The 25,069-nt window shown below is 36.6% G+C and overlaps 1 protein-coding gene across 1 annotated transcript in view; it reads left to right on the top strand.

Moving 5' to 3' along the window:
• Positions 1-20,509, top strand: part of MAP3K21 (mitogen-activated protein kinase kinase kinase 21) — a 41,226-nt gene extending 20,717 nt beyond the window's left edge. Inside the window, exons 3-10 of the mRNA XM_041485504.1 lie at positions 2,792-2,940; positions 3,744-3,919; positions 7,925-8,165; positions 10,008-10,130; positions 13,298-13,448; positions 14,469-14,563; positions 15,987-16,772; positions 17,322-20,509. Coding sequence (XP_041341438.1) covers positions 2,792-2,940; positions 3,744-3,919; positions 7,925-8,165; positions 10,008-10,130; positions 13,298-13,448; positions 14,469-14,563; positions 15,987-16,772; positions 17,322-17,746 — 2,146 coding nt within the window. The 3' untranslated portion in view covers positions 17,747-20,509. The remainder of the gene's footprint in view (positions 1-2,791; positions 2,941-3,743; positions 3,920-7,924; positions 8,166-10,007; positions 10,131-13,297; positions 13,449-14,468; positions 14,564-15,986; positions 16,773-17,321) is intronic.
• The last annotated feature ends 4,560 nt before the right edge of the window (positions 20,510-25,069 follow it).

Here is a 25,069-nt window from a genome sequence, read left to right as displayed (position 1 = left end):
TCGTCTTTAGAGTAACGTGTGTCCTGGTTCTACAAGCCCTTGGCAAAGCCAGGAAGCATCTACTGTACAGCAGAATTAGCAGTTGCTTTTGCCTGGAACATTTGTATAAATTTGAAGTGATTCATGTGGGAGTGCTTAGAAACCTCTGCTCTAGAGCATGGATTGTAGAGTAAAATAATCTTCAAGAACCTTACCTTCAGATTTTCACCTCCTAAAATATGTAAAATCAGCAAGTTTTCACTGGAGTGAGATATAGTAAGGCTTAAATCACATTTGATTGAAGGAAAAATAATTTTAATAATGAAAATACTTAACATATTTTTGGAGGTGTATTCATTTTTGTGGTTTAAAAATATGTATTTCAATTACATGGTTGTGGCTTTGCCTTTTGCTGGTGATGGAAAGGGACGTGGCTTTTGCTCTTTTTAAAAAAGCTGTTTCTTAGAAGCTCAGGCTGTGTGTATAAGACAATTGTATGTGAGCTGCTGAAATTTAATACACTAAGTAGCTACTTGTGTAGCTGAAAGAGTTAACAAGTAGTTGTTTTCCTAGATAATGGCAGATTAGTACCTCCCTAGTAGTAGTTAAAAACTGCTATGCTGAAGTAGTTAAAAACTCCAGTGTATCAAGACCATAATGTCTTTAGGCTTCTTCCTTGCAGTTTTTCCCCCATAGTGCTGGCTCTTGGTACTTGACATTAAGGCCGCCTTTTCATTAAAAGGCTGTTACCGTGTTGGCCTGTTTAAAACTTTGCAACCACCTTCTTGGCACTATTGAGAGCTCTTTAAGATTAAAGGCTTGAATTGCATATGTAACTAAAGCTAATAGTGTGACAAACTTTTTATAAAGGGTGACTTCTTTTTAGTTAAATTTAATGTTTTGCTTGTCTTCAGAGTTCATGCTGAAATACGTATGGAATAGTCTGAATAAGGGAATTACTTGAATTTAGAACAGTCAGTACTTGCTGACAGATTTTTTTTTAATGCTTTCTCCAAAGACACAAATGAGCTGTAGTTCAGGAGAATTCCACCATCAGGTATAAAATGTGTATGTACCACAGGAAGTGTTGCATTATTGTCAGAATACGACTGTTTTAAAACAAACTGAAATTCATTTTTTTAACCTTCTTTGAATATACAAGCAAATGCAGAAATTAGACCAGAAAAATTGGGAGGGAATTATTAAGAAGCTCAAGACTTTTAAAATTCCTTTTTCTTCTGGCTGCAGGTGCAGACTGTTTTCTTCAGCTTTTGATGAAGTGTTAGCACTGTAAATTCATTAGTTTTAAGATTTTATGAGGTGCAAAAATTCTCAGACAAATAGACCACAGATAACAAAGTACTGCTGATATTTGTGCTGATATTGTGTAGTTTTCTGTTTTATTATTTATTAAAGTGATGTTGTAAGGTGTTGTATAATGCTGACTGGCTTCTCATTAAGCAGGCAGTGATAGAAAACTTTAACTGGTGTGTGTTCTTCTCCCTGTAGCATCTGACACCTCCCCTTGAGGTGTCATTTCTAGTCCTAAGGAGTGTATAGCCCTTACTTCCCAGTGCAGAATGCTTTTCTTCTCGTGTTGGAGAGTTCAGTCTAGACCTGCAAAACTTGCAGGTGGTTTCTTTGCACACTTGGAGAGAAGGGGCAAGAGCCGTAGTTTGTATTGTTTTTTCCTTTGCCTGCTCATTTTACTATTCAAAAGCAGCAATAGGTTGTCCTTTGTTTTACAGGTAGTGGTTCCTTGGTAGGAAGAGAAATGGAACGGGCATGGGCAATTAAGGGAGGAACAAAAACCAAATCCAGTCATAAAGTCCACTTTAGGCTAACATTCTGAAAGGAGTAATTTCCACTTCCACAAAAATGACTGTGAAAGCTGTCCATTTCAGTGGTGGTAGAATAGGAGCTCTAGAGCCACAGCAGCCAGTGTGCTGTCCCTGCCCTTTGTAGGGGCTTAAGTAATTTGAGCAAGCTGAACATTGGGCATACAGACCCAAAGAAGGTAATAGCAACACCCGGCTCTTCTTTGAGTGGAAAGCATTGCAGAAGTTCTTATGGTTATTGTCACTGTAATAGGAATTCCCATGATTCTTGATTTCTGTACCTGACACTGAGAAAAGATCTCTTCATGCCACCACCTTTTGCTGAAAACAATGTTGTTTTGTTTGGATTTTGTGGATGGGATTTTTTCTAGCATGGAGAAATTCCATGTGTGTGCATGAAATAATTTCTCAATCTTGTTGCATCTTCAGTGGGAAGTGATAAGTTCCCTGGCCTTCGTATACACACAATGGGATTAGAAATTCAAACTTCCAGATAAAGATGGGAGTTTTCTGTAATTTTTATTATCATTATTTTAAAAAGAAAAAATATGTCCATCTAGGTAAATTACTGTGAAATATTTGGAAAATGAAATGGCCTGAATGCTCTGCTGAGGATTTCTTTTTATTTAGGATTTCTTTTTTGTTGTGGGGAGAAGGTTGCTTGTTTTCCTATCATTCAGACTTGCTATTGTAAGTTAGATTTATGTGAAACTAGCATTTCTATAGAAGTGGCTTCAGGCTTACATTTTGAATAAGAGTGTGAGCCAGTCTTAAAGCTGCACCCAGCTTGCTTAATCACTATAACTGGAAAGGTGCACAATGACAAAAGTAGAGCTGACTTAAAGGAATTCACCTTTGACTAGGAAATCCTCATGAATTTAAGTACATGGTTGGACAGATACTTGTTTGTGTTTTCTTGCTTTCTTGTTGTTTCTTTCTCAGAACATAACTGGTTAAAAAATTACCTTTTGTAGTTACGGAGTGTTGCTGTGGGAACTGCTTACAGGAGAAGTTCCTTACCGTGGCATTGATGGCCTCGCTGTGGCTTATGGAGTAGCTGTCAATAAGCTTACTTTGCCCATTCCATCCACCTGCCCTGAACCATTTGCAAAACTAATGAAAGGTATCCACGTTGTTTCTTCCTCTGTTTTTAAATAGTTATGTTTTGGGGGCATGAAATAATCATGGGTTGCCAAATAAGTACCTCATTTGATAGTGTGCTGTGTACCAAGTATTTTCTTTTTCTTTACACAGCAATCTGGTATTAGAGAGAATTGGGTGTTTCTGAGGGAGCCATACAGTGTTACAGTGTTGCATAGAAGTTTTTCAGTAGCAACAGTACAGTTTGTGCTCTGATTTCACAGATTTTTTTCTTCTCTGAAATTGCATAAATTTTCATAAATTATGGGATGCTACCTTGGACTAATACAAGATAAAGTTAAAATCCCAAGGGGAAGAATTGCAGATGCATTTTTTCTTTCATTGTTTCTTCATGAGTGTCAGAAATGTTTCTGAAATATTTTAGAGAGAAATAAACATTGCCTGCTAATGGCTATTTCCTTGTGTTTAGTGAAGTTTTCTATCTATTTATTTATTTTTGCTGTACAATATTGCTAGTTTTGCTAATTCATTTAATTATTGGCATTCATTAGAAATTAAACTCTTGAATTATTATTCACTCATTAGCAATTTAGAAAATTGCTACATTGCTAAAAATAGAAAAAAATACTATTAATACAGAAACAATCCTCTGAATACAGGTAGGTAGATGTCACCTCTGTAAATTGAGACAGAACTGGGGATGTCTTGCAGTTAAAGAAAACAAATTAGAAGTTGAAATGCAGTTGCAAGTAACTTAAAATTCACTTAGTTCTTCAACAAGTTTTATGTCCTATTACACACTGACGGGATTTTGATAAATTCTAGAATGCTGGGAGCAGGACCCTCATATCCGACCGTCGTTTGCCTTAATTCTTGAACAGCTTACTGCCATTGAAGGGGCAGTTATGACTGAAATGCCTCAAGAGTCTTTCCACTCCATGCAAGATGACTGGAAGTTGGAAATTCAGCAGATATTTAATGAATTGAGGACCAAGGAAAAAGTAAGTTGATTTTTCCAATTGCATGGCAGTGGAGGAAGGGTATGTGTGTTTATGTGAGATAGCAGTTTTGAACTTTTGAATTGTTGCTTACCAATGTACTCATGCAAATAAACAGACAGCTGAAAAAGAAAGATATCCACACCTGTCTCCCCAAAGACAAGAGGTTGTAGATCTGTAAATGTGACAGTCTGGGCTCTTTTTTAAAATGTGTTATTTTTTCCTTGTATGTTTGCATGTATCAGTTAAATTGAATTTCTCCCTTAAGCTAATCTTTTATGACTGCAAATTTTCAGCCGCTGTTGAATATTTTCCTCATCTGTTTGAATGAAAAGCCTTTCATCCTGTTATGTGACTGTATCCCATGGCTTCTTTTCCAAAATGAAATTGTGCTTTTATCTCTCTTCTTGCTGAACAGACTGATCATATGGATGCCTTTGAATGCTGCCGTTTGGGACATATTCTTGCCAGATATTAAGAAGGTCAAACTCACACAAATGAATCAGGAAATCTAGTTTCTTTTGTTTATTACTCAGATTTCTCTCATTGATCTTCTTTCCGTACTCTCACATCACAATATGTTTGTACTAAATGAGTACTCACTGTCAGTTCTCTTTGTTTTCTCTTCTTCTCACTTCAACTTGGTTTTAACCCCCCTGAGTTTTATATCTTCCTTTAGACAACTTGTTAAAGATAACAGTTGGAATAGACCAGGTGTGTTAGAGTCCCTATTAGAAATACTTTTGGAAGAAACAGATTCCTTCTTTGCAGGTGTTTCTTGCAGTATAAGTACATCCTAGTATATATTTGCTGTTATTTTTCATGAAGTGGTTGTAGACAAGGAAGACAATAAATTGAGGTGCAGTGACTTGTGAAAAAACTTTATAGAAGATGTAGTCACCAAGTCTGACAAAAGCAAGAACTAAACTCTTGCCTTTCAAGTCACTGTTTGTAGCCTTTGTCCTTCGCTTGTTCTCATCAAATGTCACAAATAGCAGTGTGTGGACTTCTGGCTAGTGTTGGGTGTGACATTACATATGTACTGTAATATCAGCATAGTGGTATTAGAATTTACTGATCACCCAAAGATTGCAATAGCATTACTTATTTCCTATCTACTGTTTCTTCTACCTGCTGCATTTCCCTCTTCATTTTGGTTCACAGTAGTGGGTAAGTAAAGTGTGTGGTGTGGTGTGGACTGCTCTGTCTGCAGTAGGCATACAGAGTGCTAGAGCTGAGTTGTGTGCCTCAGGAGCTGTCAGGTCTCTTCCTTTGCAGTTGAGTTATAGTCCCTCTACAGAGAGTAGAGTCTTCCTTTTTTACTTGCCGTGGGGTCACCAGCTACTGTGTTCACTTGCCTCAACCTGCCATAGAACATAACTCTGTTTTTGGCCCCTCCAGCAACTGCTTAACCAACCATTTTCCTCTTTTTACTCTGGAAGCAATTGTAACAGGCCTTCCTGTTCAGGTTTTTTGTTTATTTTTTGTTTTTCTGGAGGCATTACTCTAGTACGAGATTTCCTATCCAAGAAAAATCTGACTAAATCAAGTCTAGGATTAAATAAGCAGGTAAAAAGGTTTTCGAGAAGAGTCATAATTTTGGGTGCGAAAGTGAATTAAGCTCAGTTAGGTAGGGGAAAAGATAAAATGAAATTTACTTTTAATATGCTAAAGTAAGTGCATCTCCAGAGGCATCTACTCTAATGAGGTGTATTTCTCTAAGACTGAAAACTTTAACATAGACAATATTTTCATATGTGCAGGGTTTTTTAATTTGTCATATTATCAATTTTGCTATGTGCTACTAGAGTGAAAGTAATGTCTATAAAGTATTTAAATAATAATAGTAATAATAATAACAATACAAAAATCCTCTGCATGGAGTCTCATTCCTCCTGTAAAAGAGAAACTTCTGTAGCTAGAGGAATTTCCTTAAGCGCTTACTGCAAATGAGTGATGGTGACGCCTACTCAAAGAGAAGATCACAATCTTATTTTGACAAATGTTCTTGAGCAACTGAAATACAGAATTCCTTCCAAGCTTCCTTACAATGGGTGTTTTAATTGTAGAGTGATGTGGAAACATTGCCTAATTGCAGTAAGTCTGGTTTTAATTAGTTTATTTGGAAAAGAGTAAATACTTAATTTCTCGTTGAGGAAACACTTTTACTTCCTCTGTAGACTGTCTACCATTTCAGTAGAGGCCCTCAGTTTCTGCCTGGTTGCTGAGCTTTATGGAACCTGGATTTGAGGGCTGTGAAAGGTGGAAAATCAATAGTGTCTCCCAATGTACCTTTATTACTATACTAATGCAGTAATAAAGATCTTCTCTATTTAAACTTTAAGTATCTCTTTTCTAAATCTGGATTAATGTAGTTTCTGCTTTCAACCTTTGTTTTAGGTTGCCCTGTTTTGAGTGGACAGAGGAGGAGGAAAGTGAGGATTTTCAGGAGTCTCTAAATTAAGTTATTAAATATCTTCTAAAAAATTTGGTTTCCAATATTGTGTTGAAACAAGCTCACTATTAGTATACCATATGAAATTTGTCAGTCATAGCACTTAAATTTTAAACCCATGATAAGCAGTGTATGTGTGCTGCATAAAAAAACCCAGAAAGTATATTTGTGAAGAACAGACAATTCTCACTGAACCAGTTTGCTTCAGTGCCAGTCTGTCTTTTGACATCCATAGTCTTTTTGGCAAGAACATTTGAACATGCCCTCATTTGAAAACACTGAAATAATACAGTTCAGAAAGTAATTTTTTGCTTTAATGATATGAAATAAAGAATTCTTCTGGCATACAACATTGCTGGATACCAATGAGCAGAATTAGTTCTGAAATTAAAATAAAACAAAGACAAACAAACAAAACTAAGCAACACCCCAATTATAAAATTGTATAGTGTAAAAATGAATTAATTTTAAATAGAAATAAATTTCTTAAATATCCTGAACTTTTAGCATAGCTTTGTTTCAAATGATAGTTTTCTGAGTTGAAATAAGTGGAATTTACACAATCATGTGGAAAAAACAAAGTCATGAGAAACATATCTAGTATGAGTCACATCTAGTTCTCCTTTTCCTATGCTTTCAGTACAGTATTATTAGCAATATAGACTATAAGTGTTCTAAGTCTGTTTCCTGTGTAATATGCCCCATACTATGAAGGAAAGTCTAAAATTAGGGAGGTCTTAAATTTCAGATGTATTTTTACAGATTTTGAAAACTGAAGATAAAGATAATTTTAAGATGCTAGGTTTACAGCTATTTAGCCTTGGGTATTCATTTACCCTGAAAAATTATCTAGCTTCTTTATTAAAGCTTTTCCTTTTGCAAAATTAAAAAATAATAAAAGAAGAGCAACTCTTCTGAGAGTGGTGGCTGGGGAGTCTGTGTGCTGTAGTTCAGTGGTTAGTAGCTGTTTGATGTTACAGATATGTGCTAGATTTAATTAAGAAACAGCTGTCTTATGACTTAGTTTATCCTATTGCACTAATTCCCGTGTAATACTGATTGCTTTTCTAGATAGAAAAGTGCTACTTAATACGTGGCTGAAAAACAGGAAAGGTTAGAGAATTTAAGATAAAGGCAATAATTTGTGTATTCGTCAGGTCATTGGCCTTATGTTAAAGTGTAGGAGCTGTCCAATAGCAGCCCTCATGCTGTGCAAGGGCTTCTCATCATGTGAAATACTTGAAGCGCATTTTCTGCTGGGCTGTTAGCTTATAATCTTTGATTGCATGTGTTGTCCCCATTGCTACTGCTTACCTGCTTTAAGTGGAGTGACTCAAGTTAATTAGTTTAAAGGAAGTTTGTGTAATGCTTGATTCTGAATACAGAATCTTGGTTTTTTCAGAATGGAGGACTGGCAGAAGATTGGGCATGTTGCATGTATATAGTGCATCATAAAAATAAATCAGGGAATACAACCTACTGTGCACTTCATATGTCTTTAATACTGCCTTCACATTATTACTAAAATTTTTTTTGTGAATCTTGTCTTACAGGAGCTTCGATCCCGAGAAGAGGAGTTGACAAGAGCAGCTCTTCAGCAAAAATCTCAAGAAGAGTTACTGAAGCGCCGTGAGCAGCAGTTAGCGGAACGCGAGATCGATGTACTGGAGCGCGAGCTGAATATCATGATATTCCAGTTAAACCAAGAGAAACCCAATGTAAAGAAGAGGAAGGGGAAGTTTAAAAGAAGCCGGTTAAAGCTCAAAGATGGACACAGAATTAGTTTGCCTTCAGGTTTGCAATTTTTTTAAAGTTCACTTTATTTGTAACAATTAAATATGCCAGCTTCTTCACTTCCATGGTTCGTGTCTTCAGTGTTAGCTACTATTTCATTTTGTTTCAGGTTCTTCCACTGTAATGCACAGAAGGGTATGGTAAAAATTGTATGGCTCCCTTCCTGTAAGGAAAAGCTTTCACATCCCATAATCTCATGAAGTAGTCCTCATTTTATTTGAATGAGTGATTCAGCTAGAAGTCCATCCCATTTGGAGGGAAAGGTCACTAGCATGAGAGCCACCTGATTTAATGCTCATTCAAAGTTCAGATTTTTGTTATCACTGTTTCTGTACAGACAGAAAGGTACTTTTTACTACATGCCAGAACTTTCTAACATGATCAAGTATTAGTGCTGCTTGCCTTAAAGCTGCAAATACTGAGCAGAAAAACTGTGCTTTGAGAGGGCTGGGGATGTACCGGTGCAGTAGGTCCAAACTGCACGCTTATTGCAGTTGTAAGCACAACACAGCAGTTACAATCTTCAGTGCCTTATTTTTTTGCAAGAAAACATATTAATAGCAGCAGCAGATGATTTCAGAATACAAATGTGGTATAATTTGAATGTTGCAGCATTTTGTTCCACCTATGAAAGCATTAAAATGTCCCTTTTGCAAAGGAGGCATGTTTGTAGACAGTGAGGGTCTTCCAGTTCTGAGGGGCTGGTTTAGAGGTGCCTTTTTAATGTTGCCACCAGATAGCACTACACAAACTCGTGGTTTCACCGATGGTTGGAAAGCCTTCATTATTATTTCAAATTCATTACCAGCATCCTGGGGTTGGTAGGCTTCCTTTCAGTGGCTTCCAGGTCAAGTCTGACAGTTTATTACAAATGCATTAAGAACCTGATGCTGTGTTAACACAAGTCTGACCAAATTGGAGCTATCTGGTAGCTGGAAAGACACCAATAGGGCAGTAATATTTAGAGTACTATTTCAGCACTAGTGAAATATTTTTCCTTACTTTAAAAATAAGAGCAAATAAGATAAGTCACCCTACAGCCTCAATTGAATATTTGGTCCTTTGTTTCCAGTTCTGCTTGTATTGAAATTGAAACAGTGATAAAATAATTATTTTCATTCAGAATAGCAGTTAGCTCCTTGTTACCAAGAACATCCAGATGAACTTGTCCTTGAGACAACTCTATTCTAAGAATAGTGTACAATATAATTGCAATGATGATGGGTATTAGAGTGGCATATTACAGTTAATTTCATAAATTTTTTCCTCCTCAATATTTGTTGTTCTGTTTTTACTACTTTGCTATAAATATTTATATTTCTTTAGTTTATTGTCATGATTTTATGACATGAATAAATGTGACTTTTTGTTACTGCTTTTGTATGGTGTATATGATTTACATGCTAAAAAAAAATAAGGCAAATCTCATTGAAATGAGTATTGATTAATTTGAGATTAAATGCTGAGGGGTCTTTTTTGCCCCTCCTGTGACAAGCAAAAAGAATCACAGCTTTATGGTGTGGGTGTGTCTCAGATCAGGTCCACTTGGACCTACTTGGTGGTGTTCATGCTCTTGCAAGACTGTGACATGAAGGTGTGAAGTTCTGCGTTTTTGACTCAAAATCTAAATTGTTACATTTGGCAATGTAACAATATTTTTGTAACAATGTAGCAGCATAAAGTTTTCCAGTGTTTTTAATATGTCTATCTCTTACCTGTATAAAAAAAATTACATATAATGAAGTCTAATTCATTATGTAACTTTGAGAAGTATAGTAGCATGTTCTTCTGAGAAGTTTTTTATTCAGAACATTAAAACTGATTTGTTTTGCTCTCTTACAGATTTCCAGCACAAAATAACAGTGCAGGCATCCCCCAATCTGGATAAGAGGAGGAGTTTAAACAGTAACAGCTCTAGTCCATCAAGTAGCCCCACAATAATTCCTCGACTTCGAGCTATACAATGTAAGTCTCCACTCATTTGATCAATAGAGAGTGTTCCGTATACATACTGAAGTGTTGGTAGTAGTATCAGATTCCTGGCAGATTTCTGCCTGATTTCCACATCCCTTGATTGGTTCTAACAGTTAGTTGCAGCTTCTTTGAAAGGAGAGATAATCTTGCTAAAACGCTAAATAATTTTCAGTAATTCAAAATGATTGTGAATGCTTTAAATTGTATCTTTACTTAATTACTTTGGGAACCAATTTGTAAACTGGGATAAAACAATGACAAATCAAAAATTATGACAAAAGGCAAAGCATCACATTTAGAACCCAAGTAAGATAGAAAACAAGTTTTTATTAGGTATTGGAGTTGATAAAGGAAAAGAAAGATTCAGAGAGTAAGGGAGTCTTGTAAGATGGGAAGATAAAAGAATGAGTCAATAACCCAACTTTCTTATGTCAAAAGAAAATCAAGCTTTAAATAGGTATAAATCCAGAAGAAATCTTGCTTTAGGTTTTTTGAAGATAGGAAAAAGAGACAAAAAAAATTTGTCGGTACATTTGTAGGTCTACATTTATTATGTATACTGATGACAGAAAGGAAGGTATGTTCATGCTCACGTAGTGGAGGTACCAGGAATACAATCATGTTATTACAGAGAAGCATATTTGGGAATGATATATACACAGATGAAACAGTTCTTTCAGGATTCACTGCTTGCATTTGTCTGATCTATTGTGCAAAGTAGATTGTCTAATTATCCATATTCAGAGAGGAATGCCTTAAGCTTCTCTCTCTATGAAATCAGTGGAACCTGTTCCAGCTGATTGCTTATGGATGTTGGCTGTCTTCTTTTGCAAGCACAGTCACCTGTGAGGGAGATGACTTCAGAATCTGACTTTGCCAGCTATAAATGAGGAGAAGGGGAAATCAGAATGAATGAGGATTTTTTTCATACTGTTCTGTAGCTAGTCTGTAAAGATTGATTGAATTTTAGACCAGCCTGACACTTTGTTTTAAGTTTGGATAGAAATCAGATCTCTCATCTCCTTTGTAACACCTCTGCCTTATGAAATCCTTTTCATTGTTAATGTCTAAAGGGGAGCAGTGATGTCTTCTCTGGCACTTCAGTATTTGAGCTGCAGTGGATACAGTCAGCAATGTTGTGGATAAAGGATAGAGGTGGACAACCCCTATCTTTCTTTTTATAATGAAAATTTGAGATGGAAGGAAAATCAACTGGAGTCTTTTTCAGATGTTAGCTGACAGAGTATTTGTGTTGTTAATAGTTTCCTGTCTTCAAAATGTGGTGGATTTTTTCTGAGTGGTTGGTTGGTTGGCTTTGGTTTTTGCAGAATGGTAAAGAAAGTTTATACCTAATTACGACATCTTACTAAGAAAAGCCTATCTCATTTTATCTTTGATTCCTCTTGCTTTGTGAGGAAATGCTTGGAAATGAAGCAAATGTCAGGTATTGGCATGGTTCTGAAAACTTGAGTTTTCTGTAGTTTTTTTTTTTAATTGCACAGCCTTGTGTAAGCTACTGTGGTGCCACTCCTTGCATGTGCGCTAAGTACCGCTGAGGATTTTTTCTTTATTTGAGCAGGAATTTGTATTCATAGCACTTGAACATGCAGGACAACATAAAGGCTTTCGTTTAAAAGAAGTACATATCTGCTTCTGGGTTTGGATCCTTAGGTTTTTACCTAAAAGCTTATCAGATATCACAGGAGTATCTAGCTGAAATAATTTAGCTTCCACACCCATCTGCACCTGTGCAAAATAAATTTCCTTTCCCACAATCATGTTTTATCTTGATTTAACTTCAAAGTGTCTTTGTTTCAAGACGACTTGCTCAAATACAGGTGATTTGAACAGGTATATGTAACAACTGGTTACTTGACTGCTTCACTTTGTCTTGAGCAAGTCCAGCTTTCAAATCTGAATGTTAAATTAAAATAAAAATCTAGTAAATTTCTTATTAAAAGAAATTCTGCTGATTTTGAAAGGAGTCTTGGAGGGAGACGGAAAATCACTAAGGTACATATTCCATAGAAATGTGGTTGAAAATGAGAGTGTAAGGTAAGCAAGTGTAGTGCCATTCTACAGGATGAGCTTTGCTGGCGAGGTGTGTGGTGAGGAAAGAGCAGAATCTGTACAGTGAAGGAACAGCAGAACCAAGCAGAACCATGGGCATGTAAATACCCCCTCATTTATCATGCTGTTGCAACTGGCTACATTGTTTTTCTCCTAGGTGTCTCCATCATATCTGTTAGCATGCCATCATGATTCCAAGCTAATGCTTCAGTTAGTCAGTGGCATGTGAAATCTACCCTCCCAGGTCGGGTCCTAGAAAGAGGATCCTTTAAACCCTACCATGAAAACCCATCATTAGAAGATGCTTAATGACTCTATAGATCCAGGCTTTATGACCCAAAGCTAAAAATATGAGGGAAACAGTTCTGTTTCTGAAATCAATTGTACTAAGATCTCTACTACGTTCTCTTAATTTTTCTTCAGTGATTCCAAAAACAGATACACACACAGCTAATGGCCGAAGAAACAGTATATATGTGTACCAGCAAGTTGTAGATATCACAAGTGAATATGAACTTCCCCGTGGGGTTATGAAAAAAGGCAAGATTTTGTTATGTTTACAAGGTGCTGGTTCTGTTTAATTTATCAGCTGAGACAGTGACAGACTAAGCATTTAATGGAGGCTAGACACTTCAAAGTATAATTTGCTTTGGTGTAGTGAGAAAGGAAATGTTAATCATAGTCACAACTGGAACATTTGTTTCTTTTGATACCAGTTGTCCACAGAATATATTTTATTCATTGAACTTAAGTGCTCAGTCTAATTCACTTGTCTGAATTACCTAAATATAAGGTTCTCAGTTAAGGGAAGCATGGAAAATGTGATTGCTTTGCTGCTTTATCTTTGATCTGGGTCTCTCATCAGCTCATAATTTATTTTTCTTTCTTGCTCATCTTTTTGGATCAGTGAAGTTTGCGTGGTGCTTTTAGTAAAAGAAAAAAAAATGTCAATTTTTTTTCCACTCCTGTGTGTCAATGGTGTCAAAATAGTTTTTCAGTGCAGAAGATACTCTGTTCTGTCAAAATATTTTGGGTTTAGAAATAGTATTTATGTGTGTGGGTTTTATGTTTTTAAATCCAATCTCCAGTAACTTCAGATGAAAGCAACAGAACCTGGGGAAGGAGCACAACATATCACCAAGAAGAGTTTGAAGATGTGAAGAGAAATTTTAAAAAGAAAGGTTGTACATGGGGACCAAGTTCAGTTCAAACAAAGGATCGTGCAGATTGTAAGGACAAGTATGTCTACTACATTTTGTTTTTTTGATCATACTAAAGCATTCTTGATGGCATAGGTAGTGAGTGAAAAACGTTCTGCTGTGTCTGGTTACAGCAAGAATTCCTGCCTTTTAATTAATTTAGAAATTACATTACTCGCGAGTAGCTCCCCCACGTAATCTTCAGGAAAAAACACCTACTTATGTTAAAGTTTTATTTATTCTTATCTATTACCCTTTATCTCCGTCTTTTTGAGATTTGGACCATACTGGGATGCTGAGCTACCAGTGCATACCAGACATTCATGGCCCATCTTTTTTGCCCTTCCACACATTATTTTGAGGAATTGCAAGCATGGCCCCCACTGGGTACTCTCAGCATGATTAAGTAAGACTGACTGATTTGGCATATGTGAGGCACAGTTCACACCAGCAGCATCCTTTATGCAGACAAACAGAGGGTGAAAAGCTTATGAAAATCAGCTGGACAGCTTTACTTACAGATTATGTTTTCCAGTGGTTCAAAACAAGACATAGTAAGAATACTTTTCTTTATTTCTCTAGTATATACAATTATTTATAGTGCCTTTCTTTATTTTTCTTGGTAGGGATATCCACTCAGTTACCTGTGTCAGGAGTTGGTTCTAGACGATCAGTTGGAACTAGCTTTATATTATTTTTGTTTGTTTAAAAGTCACTATGTTTAATAAACTTCCAATATTCACATAATTTCTTTGAGACAATGGAACTGTTGTTTCACACAGCTTTTCACAAACCTGGGTTGTTCAATAGGTAGTGAAGGCACATTTTTCATTTGCTTTCTTTTTAGACATGAAATTTTTATCATAAAAAAAAATGCCTGACATTAAGGCATGTTTACATTTATAATCATATAATTCAGTGTTACTCCATCTTCTTTTTACCTTTGGAAAGGTTTTCCAGTTATGTACTGCAGGTTTATAGTTTGAAAAGAAAGTAGTTTTCTCCCAAAGTTTATGCGAGCATGGTATCTGTAATCTCAAAGTAACTATTGTTATTGCAGAGTAAGACCCCTTTCAGATGGCAGCAACCCTTGGTCAACTGTTTTAATGAAAAATCAGAAGGGTGTGCCCTTAGCTTCACTATTTGTGGACCAAGGTAAGAGCTGTTTTTGAAAAACTGAAAGTAGCCATATAATAGTATTAAGATCACATTCAATGTTATAAATGGTATTGCTTGAATTCCTTAAAGGATTACGCAGAATGTTACAGGAAAAATCATGCTGCCAACCATTTTCCTCTGCAAAAAAACCCTGTATTTACATCATTAGCAACTAAGAAATACACAGTCTGTGAACAGAACAATATGGAGATTTTTTCCATGTTTTTGAGTTGCAGGCTACTCTGTATATGAGGTCTGCAGTCACCACTTGTTTGTTTCTTTTAAAAAGAACCTAAATCAGTAATTGTCTTGACATTTAAATAATCATTGCCGATGTTGTTGCAAAAATGCATAGTTTTTTTAAAATCCTGTAAGCCCTGATATATTCCCACATATTAGTTCCCTGTTTTTTTGAATGACACCTGTTATCTAAATTTTCAAGACAGAAATGTAGATTTCAAATCTTAGTGTTTTAGGCAACATGATGCTAGTTACAGGTAAAATCACAAGGAAAAACATACTTGATCCCTTTAGGATCAGGAGCATAATAGCTGCATGTTGCTTTTTATGACCATTGCTATAATGGGCCGTAACGATAAAATATTTCTAATAATTTTAAAGTTTGCACACCATTTTTCTATACTGTGGATTCTCTTGTCTGAGAAAATTAAGTTACCAGTGTCAGGAAAAGTCTGTGATAAAACTTGGTGTCCATACCAGCAGCTAGATTCATGCCATCTGGAAGAGGAAATAATAAGCTGCTTGGACACTGCTGGAAAAAGGCATTTTAATCTCCATGGTGGTAGGGATATAAATCAAGGCTTCAGAAATAGCAATTTTATAGATTTATTAGCTTACTACTATAACCCTGCACACAAAGTTACCATACTTGAATTTCAAATGCTCCTGTGTTTATTCTCTAGCATTCAGTAGTTTATAGTAGAATAACACATGCAAATCAAATAATGCCTCCTTTTAGTTTGTCATTAGGTGTAAGATGTCAAATTTACTTTTTACTCCAGACCACCATGACCTAATGAATTCATTGCAAAAATTTCTAATGGCTGACTGGATTTTTGATCTCAGTTGAGTTGAAAGTATTGTAAAGAATATATTCTAGATCTTATCAGCCAGTTTGTCTATAATAAATTACTTCTCTGTAATCCATTCACTAAAATATTTTCTGTGTTATTTAAAAAGCATTATCAAAGTGTTGCAAACAGTAAGAGGTTTAGGCGTAGGATGCGTTTCTGAAACTCACAATGTGAGTCTGAGCTTCTGACAGCATATAAATGGATTGTACAGTATCCTTCAAGGTTAATACTTGTGCATTTTACAGGAAATAATGATATACGTATGCAGACATACAATAGCTAAACAGTTGAATTGCAATCTTAAAGAATACTGTGATGTTTTACAGGTGCCTGTACTGATAAGAAACTTATCCCTGAAGGTTTGGATAGTAAAAGACCAAAGCCAATTAAGTTGCCCAATCAGGCCTATATTAATCTACCTCTTTGGAAAGATGATCAGGGAGAGAACACAGTAGAACACGAGAGCTTTGAAGAAGGAACCTCAGCTAGTTCTACAAACAGTACTCCTCAAATGACACCTACAAACAGTCTGAGCAGGACCCTGCACAAAAAGAAGACTGATTCAGTGCTATATGGGTGTGCTGTCCTCCTTGCATCCGTTGCCCTGGGCTTAGATATCAGAGAGCTGAACAAATCGCAGGGTCCAGATGAACTCTTGCCTAAAGATGAGAGGAAGAAGCGTGATGGAATATTTCAGCGTGCTTCAAAATTCCGCAGGAGTGCCAGCCCTACACGACTGCAGTACAAGAAAGAGGAAACAAGTAATCCATCCCTAAATCCAGCCTCAGATACTGTGAATCTTCTCTCTATGCCCTCCATTTCCACAAAATGCCTGCTTCAACCTGATAGTGAAGATGCTTTTGTAAGCACTGTGCTCGGTGATTGTGGTCAGTGTAGTTCCACGGACAACTTTTCATCTCAAATATCTGAAAGTAAGAGAGAACAAAGGATACAGCTGGCTTCTAACACACTTTCGATACAATTGAAAAATCAGCCTTTTAGTCTTGGTCTGAAACAAGAGTCTCAAAATGTGCCAAAAGATTCCTCCACAAAGTTATGTATGTTGGGTCACAGACGAACCTTATCAGATGGGAGCCATTTTCAGACCACAGGTAGGCAATTAAGAACTTCCAAGAACCTTTAAGTTAAGCTGATGGTAAAAATTTAAGCGCAAAATAATGTCTCTAAATCTGGTTTACATTTAAATGGATAAACTCATGATCAATGAGTTTTTGAAAAGAAGTTCTAAATTTTAATACTGATATTCTGGGGTGGCTTAAATGTGATGTTCTTCATGATACTTTATGCACGTGTGATTTTTCAGAATAACTGGAGAAGTTTATGGGGACTTCATGGGTCTTTATTCCAGTATGAATATTCATCCAGTTACTGGGGGGTTAGTGCTTTTTGTCTACATCTCTTTTGTTGCAGTAAAAGGTAAATTGTGACTGCCAGCTGCAGTGAGTCTAGATGCAAACACATTACTTGAGCATCACTGGTCTTGTCTTAGGAGATTCCCCACAATGTACAAACCTCTTCATTTTTCTGGTGGAAGAAAAGCCACAAGTGTTTATGGCAACAGTTTTACAAATGGCAAAGAATTCAATAAGTCACATAGTTTAAATCTGCATCTTTTTTTGTTTGGGCTTTCTTTCCCCTAGCTAATGGAGTTGCTTCAACCAATGATGTCTCCAGACTCCCGGACCTGTCAGTTCCTGGAACTCTGCCCTCCCCATCTTTTCAACAAAGAAGCAATCACAGTGGTGTTTCAAATGAAAAGCAAAGCGCTGTCAATACTATCTCAAGGCCTAGACCTTCTTCTCTAAGAAGTAAAATCGATCCATGGCAGATCATTCCACGTATTATTAAACCAAACTCTAAAGACTCTGAATGTTCAGAGGGCAATGTACATCCAGATGTTAACCTCTTGCCAGATACTGAGGAAAGAACTAACTGCCACATGCCCTCATTACTTGACATTGATGTGGAAGGTCAAAACAGGGACTGTACTGTGCCTTTATGCAGAATGAAGAGCAAAACTTGTCGGCCATCTATATATGAACTGGAGAGAGAGTTTCTGTCCTGAGTGCCTTTCATTTTAAAAATGTTTGCTTTTAAATGGGAACAAATATAAAATTCTTGTCTAACACTTTGTGCTGCTGTTTTCTGGTGTATTGTGACAAATAGTACCAAAATTATTAAAATGGGCAGCTAATTAAGTGTAGTAGGTGCCTTTTACAAATGTTCCTTGGAATCTCGGCTAGTAATTCTAAAAGCACAATGCTGCAAAATCATATTCTAGGTGAACTTCATAAATATATTTTGAATGATTAAAATAAAATGCCCATCTCCCTCTGCCATGTCACAGAAGTTTTCTTTAGGTTTGAGAGGTTTTGCTAGAAATTTAACTTTCACACATTAAAAAATGAATGATATATAGAGCAAGGTTGTATTTTGTCAAGAAGAGTTTCACCTAAGAAGTGGTGGTCTGCAGCTTGCCTCTGTGGCTTGTAGGGTCAGGAAGAAGGACAATGGGTTTAAGGTGCAGGTACAGGAGGCTCTGTTCACTCCTCATTAAGGAAGTGGTTGCTTGCAGGCATTTGATACTGAAATTGGTTAAGAACCACGAGCTGAATTTGCAGGTTTTGCCCTTGCTTATTGTGAGAGCTTTCTTAGTTTCTCCAGAAAGTTACACTCTTTGTATAAACATTTCAGTTTCAGCCACCATATCGATTTGAGAGGTTAAACTTCAGTATTGCGATTGGAGTAAAGGTATTTGACATACTTTGTAATGTGAAACAACATTCCTTGTAGGTAAGGATACACTGGAACGTAAATATTTGTACTCTTAACCTTTTGAAGACTACAGTGTTTGCACTGAAAGCAATTCTTGAGTTTGAATTTTTTGTTTGTGTTGGAGGGGTTTGTCCCCCTTCTTGTTTTTTAAACTCTGCTGCACCTTGTATTGAAGAAAGTTTGTGGGTTTTAAGGATAATTGGTTTTAAGTGAGCCAATGGTGCATTTTATTGCACTTAATTTTAAAACTGCTATAATTTAATATGAATTTTTTCAGTATAATCTCTGTAGCTTTTCTTCCTAAGGTACTACTGAGTGCCTGCTTACTCATATTTAGGAATCAAAGGACAGAAACAGATGTGCTTGACTGGTTTTCTGTGATAGAAAGTTTCCAGAAAATTCCAAGTAGTTAATTGTGGGGGGAGGAATTTAGCTTTGATAACACTGGTAGTTTAATTTTTTACAGTATCACTAAGTGAATTATTAAATAAAACCAAATGTACAGTATACTTTGCCTGATGAAAGCATTATTTAGAATTAAAGGAACATCCCCCATTTTCCAGTATTTGAAGTCTTAATTTTGCAGCTCATTTGACATTTAAATAGCTTTCATAAATAAAATTAGATAATGTTAGACAAAAAATACTGTGTTCCCATCCGAATGCTGTTTTGTTAAGACTTGTGTTTAAATCTTTTCTTCTCCTTTACTTTGGGGTCTGGGAGTTCAGACAGAATACACAGTTGCTTAAAGCTTCAAATCCAAGGGATTAAAAAAGAAAGTTTCTGTTCTAAGACTGTATGCACTACAGTGTCCACCTTGAAGATGACATACAATTATGCAAACAAAATCATGAAGCCTTTATGACACAGAGCAGAACCCAGAAAATGTAACTTCCCACCTCCCAAAGTGAAAATAGAAAATAATTTCCTTAAAGTATTAGTTTACCAAAAGTAAAGACAGAACCACTAGTTGTCTGTAAATCTAAATGCTTGCATAGCAGATTGTTACTGCATTTTCTTCAAACCTGTTTCTGTCGCTGTATTCCTAGGTTTCTGTCAACATGATTCAAGTCACATACTGTTCTTTGTCTTCTGTTTCAACTTTAATTTCATCAGAACACTTTAATAGATTGTCTGTTCCAGTTTTAATACAAAATGGTTTTTTTTAAATAAAGTCATTAATCAAATATTAATTATAGATTAACAGCACATTTACCTTCAAGGCTTAACTAGAATTTTTGAGCATTATGTATATTTCAACTCTTTCTTGATCAATTATTCCTGTGTGTAATACTGAGAGAAAAGGAGCTGATTGTATTATATGTTTCTGAAGAAAGTATCTCTATTTGGCTTTCTACAGGAAAATCTCAGGTGCTGAAGTATTTTGACTTGTAAACTTCTGTATTTTTAAGGTTTATATAATTTCAAGTGTTGAATTTTGCACCCTGTGTTTTGTAATCAATAGTATCAGCATAAAAAGCTCTTTGAGCTATATTGTTTTCATTTATTAGTGACTTATCTCTCTTGTAATTAAACAGATTTCTATTCCTGTTCAATGAACAATTTCCCATAAGATTGGGATATATGATACGGACATTCTAAGTGCATTCTAAGTAATTTAGGAGTTTGTATTCCAGCTCTTATTCTGAGACAGTTTAGGCAAGCCATCTTAAATGTTTCTCTGATGTGATGCAGCTTTTTTAAGCTATAGTCTGTAGTGCTTTATAATTGTCTTTATAGTTTAAAATTATAGGCCAGTCTTCACTGTAATTAAAAAGAAAAAACAATTCTTTCAGTCATGGTTTCAGTCTGTAATTCATGTATCACCAGAGAAATTTTCTGTAAAGGTACAGAAATCTGGTATGCATTAAGTGACCTGTCTTGGTTAAAAGGATATTTATTTCAATGTAGGTTGATAGCCTGACCAAATAATAATTTATGTTGATTGTTTTAGCATAAAACTGAAGGTGCTTACACTACAAAGATTGAGATAAAAACTTGATATACTGTTTTACAAAACCTGATGATTTAAATGTTTTTATTTAAAAAATAAATGTTTTGTAGCTACTGCATTGCAAAGTGACCTGAATTTACTTGAAAAATGCATTTTAATGTTTTCTTAACATGTACAGTGGAGTTTCTCTGGTAAATAACCAGGAGCTATAGACTATGGCCAGCCTGTTCTTGGAAGATTGTAATGTAATGCTTACTCTAAGATTAAGAATCCAGTACAGTAACATGAGCATTCCTGTAATGTCTTGCACTTGATGTGGGCATAAACATTTGGCATAAGCTAGTTTTTTCCTTTGATGTGACCATAATATTCTTTTGATGCTTTTTACAATGTTGGCTGAGTGTCTTAGAGGAGATAGAGTAGTGGATATAAATAAACTCAGCATCAAGAATACAGGTAAGTAATAACATCTTCTGTTGTGGGGTTTTTGTTGGGGGTGTACATTGGTTCTTTGGGGGGTTGGTACTTTGAGGTTTTTTGTTGGGTTTGTGGGGGTTTTTTTAGGCAAATGAAGCCAGTATTTTCCTTATAATATTTTTAACTTTTCTGAACTTCTCTCTTCCTTGATCATGTCATGGATGCATTAGCCTATTTTTCAGGAAGTATCCATTTGCACAGTGACAATAGGCAAGATACAGTGAAATTCAAACAGAAATATATTGAATTTATAAGGATGCAAGCCCAGTCTTATAAAGACATGCCTGCACTCGGCTTGTAGTGAGACTGGCTGCATAACAAATATTTATGTGGCCTGTGAGTGTCAGTATGGAGCCCAGATTGGAAGCCAAGCTGCAGAGGCAGTTTATTTTATACACAGAGTTACAATGGTAATACAAAGATTTGCGTACAAGTGTGAGGTAATGGAAAAGATCACAATGTTACCAACCACCTTCTTTTTTAATACAACTATTCAGATCACTATGGTGTATGCACTGTGAGGAGCTAAGGAGACTCTGTTATCTAATACATTTTTGATGCAGTTGGTGGTGCTTAAGATTGCAGTATTAGGTATTCTAAATTAGGTCCAGAGTCCTTGCCAGGATGAAGTGGAATTCTTCCTGAACAAACCAAATGAGTCATTTATCACAATGCTAACAGAAATCCAACATGCTTGATATAGATAGTCTGATAAAATAGTTTCTTTAACCAAAATAAGTGCTTTTCCATCTAGTAAGTTGGAGAATGGAATACAGAGCTATGCAGGTAGGATGATTTTACTTTTTATTTCACAGAACCACAGTGTCATTTAGATTGGAAAAGACCTCTGGAGATGAAACAGTCTTAAGTCCCTTTGATAAAGCAGGCTGCCTAAGACCATGTCCAATGAAGGTCTGGGTATCTCCACGGATGGAGACAGCTTCTCTGGGCAGTCTGTTCCAGTGTTTGACCATCCTCACAGTAAAACCATTTGCTCATATTCAGATGGAATTTCCTGTTAATTGGGGGTTTTGTGTTGTTTTGGTTTGTTTTTTTTTTTTTTTCTTGTTCGTTGTTTGCTTTTGGTTTTGCTTGTTTGCTTTTGGTTTTGTTTTTTTTGTTTGTGCCCATTGCCTCTCATCCTATTGCTGGACACTGCTGAGAAGAGCCTACCTCTCTCTTTACTCCATTATCAGGTATTTATAAACAATGATAATAAGATACTCCTGGACTCTTCTCCAGACCCAGCTCTCTCAGCCTTTCCACAGATGCAAGTCCTTTGCCAGTCTTTGTGGTGCTGCACTGGATTTGTTTTACCAAATATACCAATATCTTTATTGTACTGGGAGCCCAGAACTGGACCCAGCACTCCAGGTGTGGCCTCAGCAGTGCTGAGTAGGATGACCTCTATCAGTCTGCTGGCACCATAACTAATGCAGAGAAGTGTTGGCTGTCTTCTGTAAGGACACATTGCTGGCTTCTGTTCAGCTTCCTGTCCATCAGGATTCTCAGGTCATTTTCTGCAAAGCTGATTCCCAGGTGGTTAATCCCTGGTGTGTATGGTGTGTGGGCTTGTTCCTCCCCAAATGCATTTCTGCTTAATGAGATTCCTCTAAGCACAGTTTTCCAGCCTGTCCAGGTCTCTCTGAATGGCAGCACAACTATCTGGTGCATCAGCCACTCCTGCTGTTTCAGATTGTCTGTGTGTTGCTGAGAATACACCCTGTCCAAACATCTGGATTGGTAATGGAGGTGTTAAACCTTATCAGCTCTTGTGTCAACCCCTAGGGTACTCCACCACTGACATTTAAGCAAGTTATAATTAAAGCCATCTTATATTTTATTCATACAATCTAAAACATTTTTTCCTAAGTGATTTTGGTAATTGCATTTCTTCAACTGATTTTTTTTTCTTTCAATTTCAAAAATAAAGACATAACCATTCTCAGATCTAGGCCTTATTGAATTGCTTCAGTAGTTGAGATTTGGCATCAGGATTGCCTAAGTTCAGTGTTGCTTGATGTAACAGCTCAAATATGTTCAAAATATTTGCAATTTGCTTTAGAAGCAAAGTCGTCAATTCACCCCAGATGACCAAACTAGTCAAATTTCAGTCAGGTGTCATATTTGGTGTTACTTCTTTGAGCAGTCATTAATATGAAGTCTCGTGCTCTGCAGCACTGCTAAGTGGACTTTTAAAAAACATTTCTGTTACATGTGAGAACATCAGTCTTCCCTCCCACCACATAAAGTATGCAGTTACAGGATCTGACAACTTGAATCTCTTACATTGATGAATTGATGAATGCTGAAGACATTGATGAGTACTCTGGTCTCTGAAGGGAAGGCGGAGAGGCCACAGCTGTGAACTCCTCAGAAGCAGAGCACTGTTTCCAAGGAAAGGTGCCCAGGGCAGCCATTCTTGCTGTGGCTGCTGAGTTCTTCCCATGCCAGAGAATCTGCACATGTGCTGTTGTCTTCCTGCCAGCTTCAGATACACCTAGATAAGATCTTTGGTGTAGCAGTAGTCACTTATGAAAGCAGGTGGAAGTCTGCAAATTTGGGATAAAGGAGAAAATAAACAATAGGACTGTTCATTCTGCTCACTATTTTGCAAATCACTTGCATAATTCAAAAGTTTCTAAACTTATGGCAGAGGGAATTAGGCAATAATATTTTATAAAGCGTTCTTACTCTCTGCTGCCTTCCAGACCAAAAGTAACATTTGTGCCTTGTGCTAGATGCCATTTATTCTGCCTGGTAAAAGCTATCAGTGGTTGGGAGAATGCAAAATTTTATTTCCAAGCCTGAAAGAGGTGGTTGTGCTAAGAAGCAAGTGAATCAAACATCAGGTGTGTCTGCCAGCAGTCTAGGTAAGGGAAAGACACATACTAGACACATATTGTCCAGTCACTTAAGTTGTATTGAGCACATGGCTCTTGGGAGTGCTGGAGAGCCTTACAGGCTATTTCCAGGGGCAGGATATTCACCCAAAGGGAATCCACTGCTGCTCCAGAAGTGGCCTTCACATGGTTGTATGCCTTTTTGACTCTCTTATTAGGGACCATGAGTGTGTCTCCTTTAGTGCATGTGCCACCTGAAATGTTTAAGGCAGAAGTAAAAGTGATTCTCTCACTGCTTTATCACCCTTTCATCAAAATACTCATTTTTCTCACTGTGGAACCCTAGAAGTTGTTGACATTGGTGGCTCCACTCTTATTAGTCAAAATTCTCATCACCAAGGCCCTGATTCCTTCTTATTTGTGATGTAGCTACTTGATGGCTGGCTTTGGGGCTAAGATACCAACATCCGAGTTTACCCACAAGAAATACTTGTTGGAGGGATACTTGTGAGCAAGGGAATAGCCTTGTCTTATTTATTGTACCTCAGATTTAACCCACCAAAAGCATATATCTTAGGTGCCTTTTCAGGTTTGGGTGGTTTTTACTGTGGTGGTTCTCTGGTTAAGGAAATTATATTGGTTTATAGAAACATGCTATTATGAAGAAAACCTGTACTGTCACCATCTATAGCTAGAGGATGCAAAGAACAGATACTATCTAAAGCATATTAAGAGTGTCATAGTATGGAGTCATCAAGCTTGATCACTTTACCAAGTTAGGGAAACTCTACAGAATGAATATGTATATTCTTCAGGCCTGCAGAGCTACTGTGAGGTTCTTTTTCCACAGCTGTGCAGTACATTTAGAAGAAAAGTGTGCCTATCACCAATTTGTATTTTTTAAACAGAGTTCTGAATCCCTTAGAGAAAGTCAGGGGCACTCATAGTGTTTGCATATTATGTGCTTATAGATACTGAAAGCAAAGAGAGATACTCTTAGAGCTGTAAATATGCTCCTAGAACAGTTTCTTTCCCCTTTACTTTAAAACCTTTTAACACTTTGAAGGTTTGCAAGGAAGAAGAATGGCCATGCTGTGTGTCAGGCAAGTAGAGGGGCTCTGGCTTATATGTGCTCCAACAGATCTTGCTGTTAACAGTGAAAAATCCCAGAGATCCTGTAGTCCACAAAAGCCTTCAAGTGAAATAAACTAGTTAAAAATAGCTGTTCAGGCCTGACCATGTGAAGCAGTGAGCTACAGGTACTACAAGCATCTAATTCTTGTAATGCATACCAGTTAGTTTTTCTCACTGGAAGGGAAGTCAAAGGATCAAAATTGAA

Source organism: Pyrgilauda ruficollis, unplaced genomic scaffold, assembly GCF_017590135.1.
Source record: "Pyrgilauda ruficollis isolate IOZ18807 unplaced genomic scaffold, ASM1759013v1 scaffold70, whole genome shotgun sequence".
Classification (NCBI taxonomy): Eukaryota; Metazoa; Chordata; class Aves; order Passeriformes; family Passeridae; genus Pyrgilauda; species Pyrgilauda ruficollis.
Note: the sequence above shows the minus strand (reverse complement) of the source record. Positions and strands in the feature narration are given on the sequence as shown.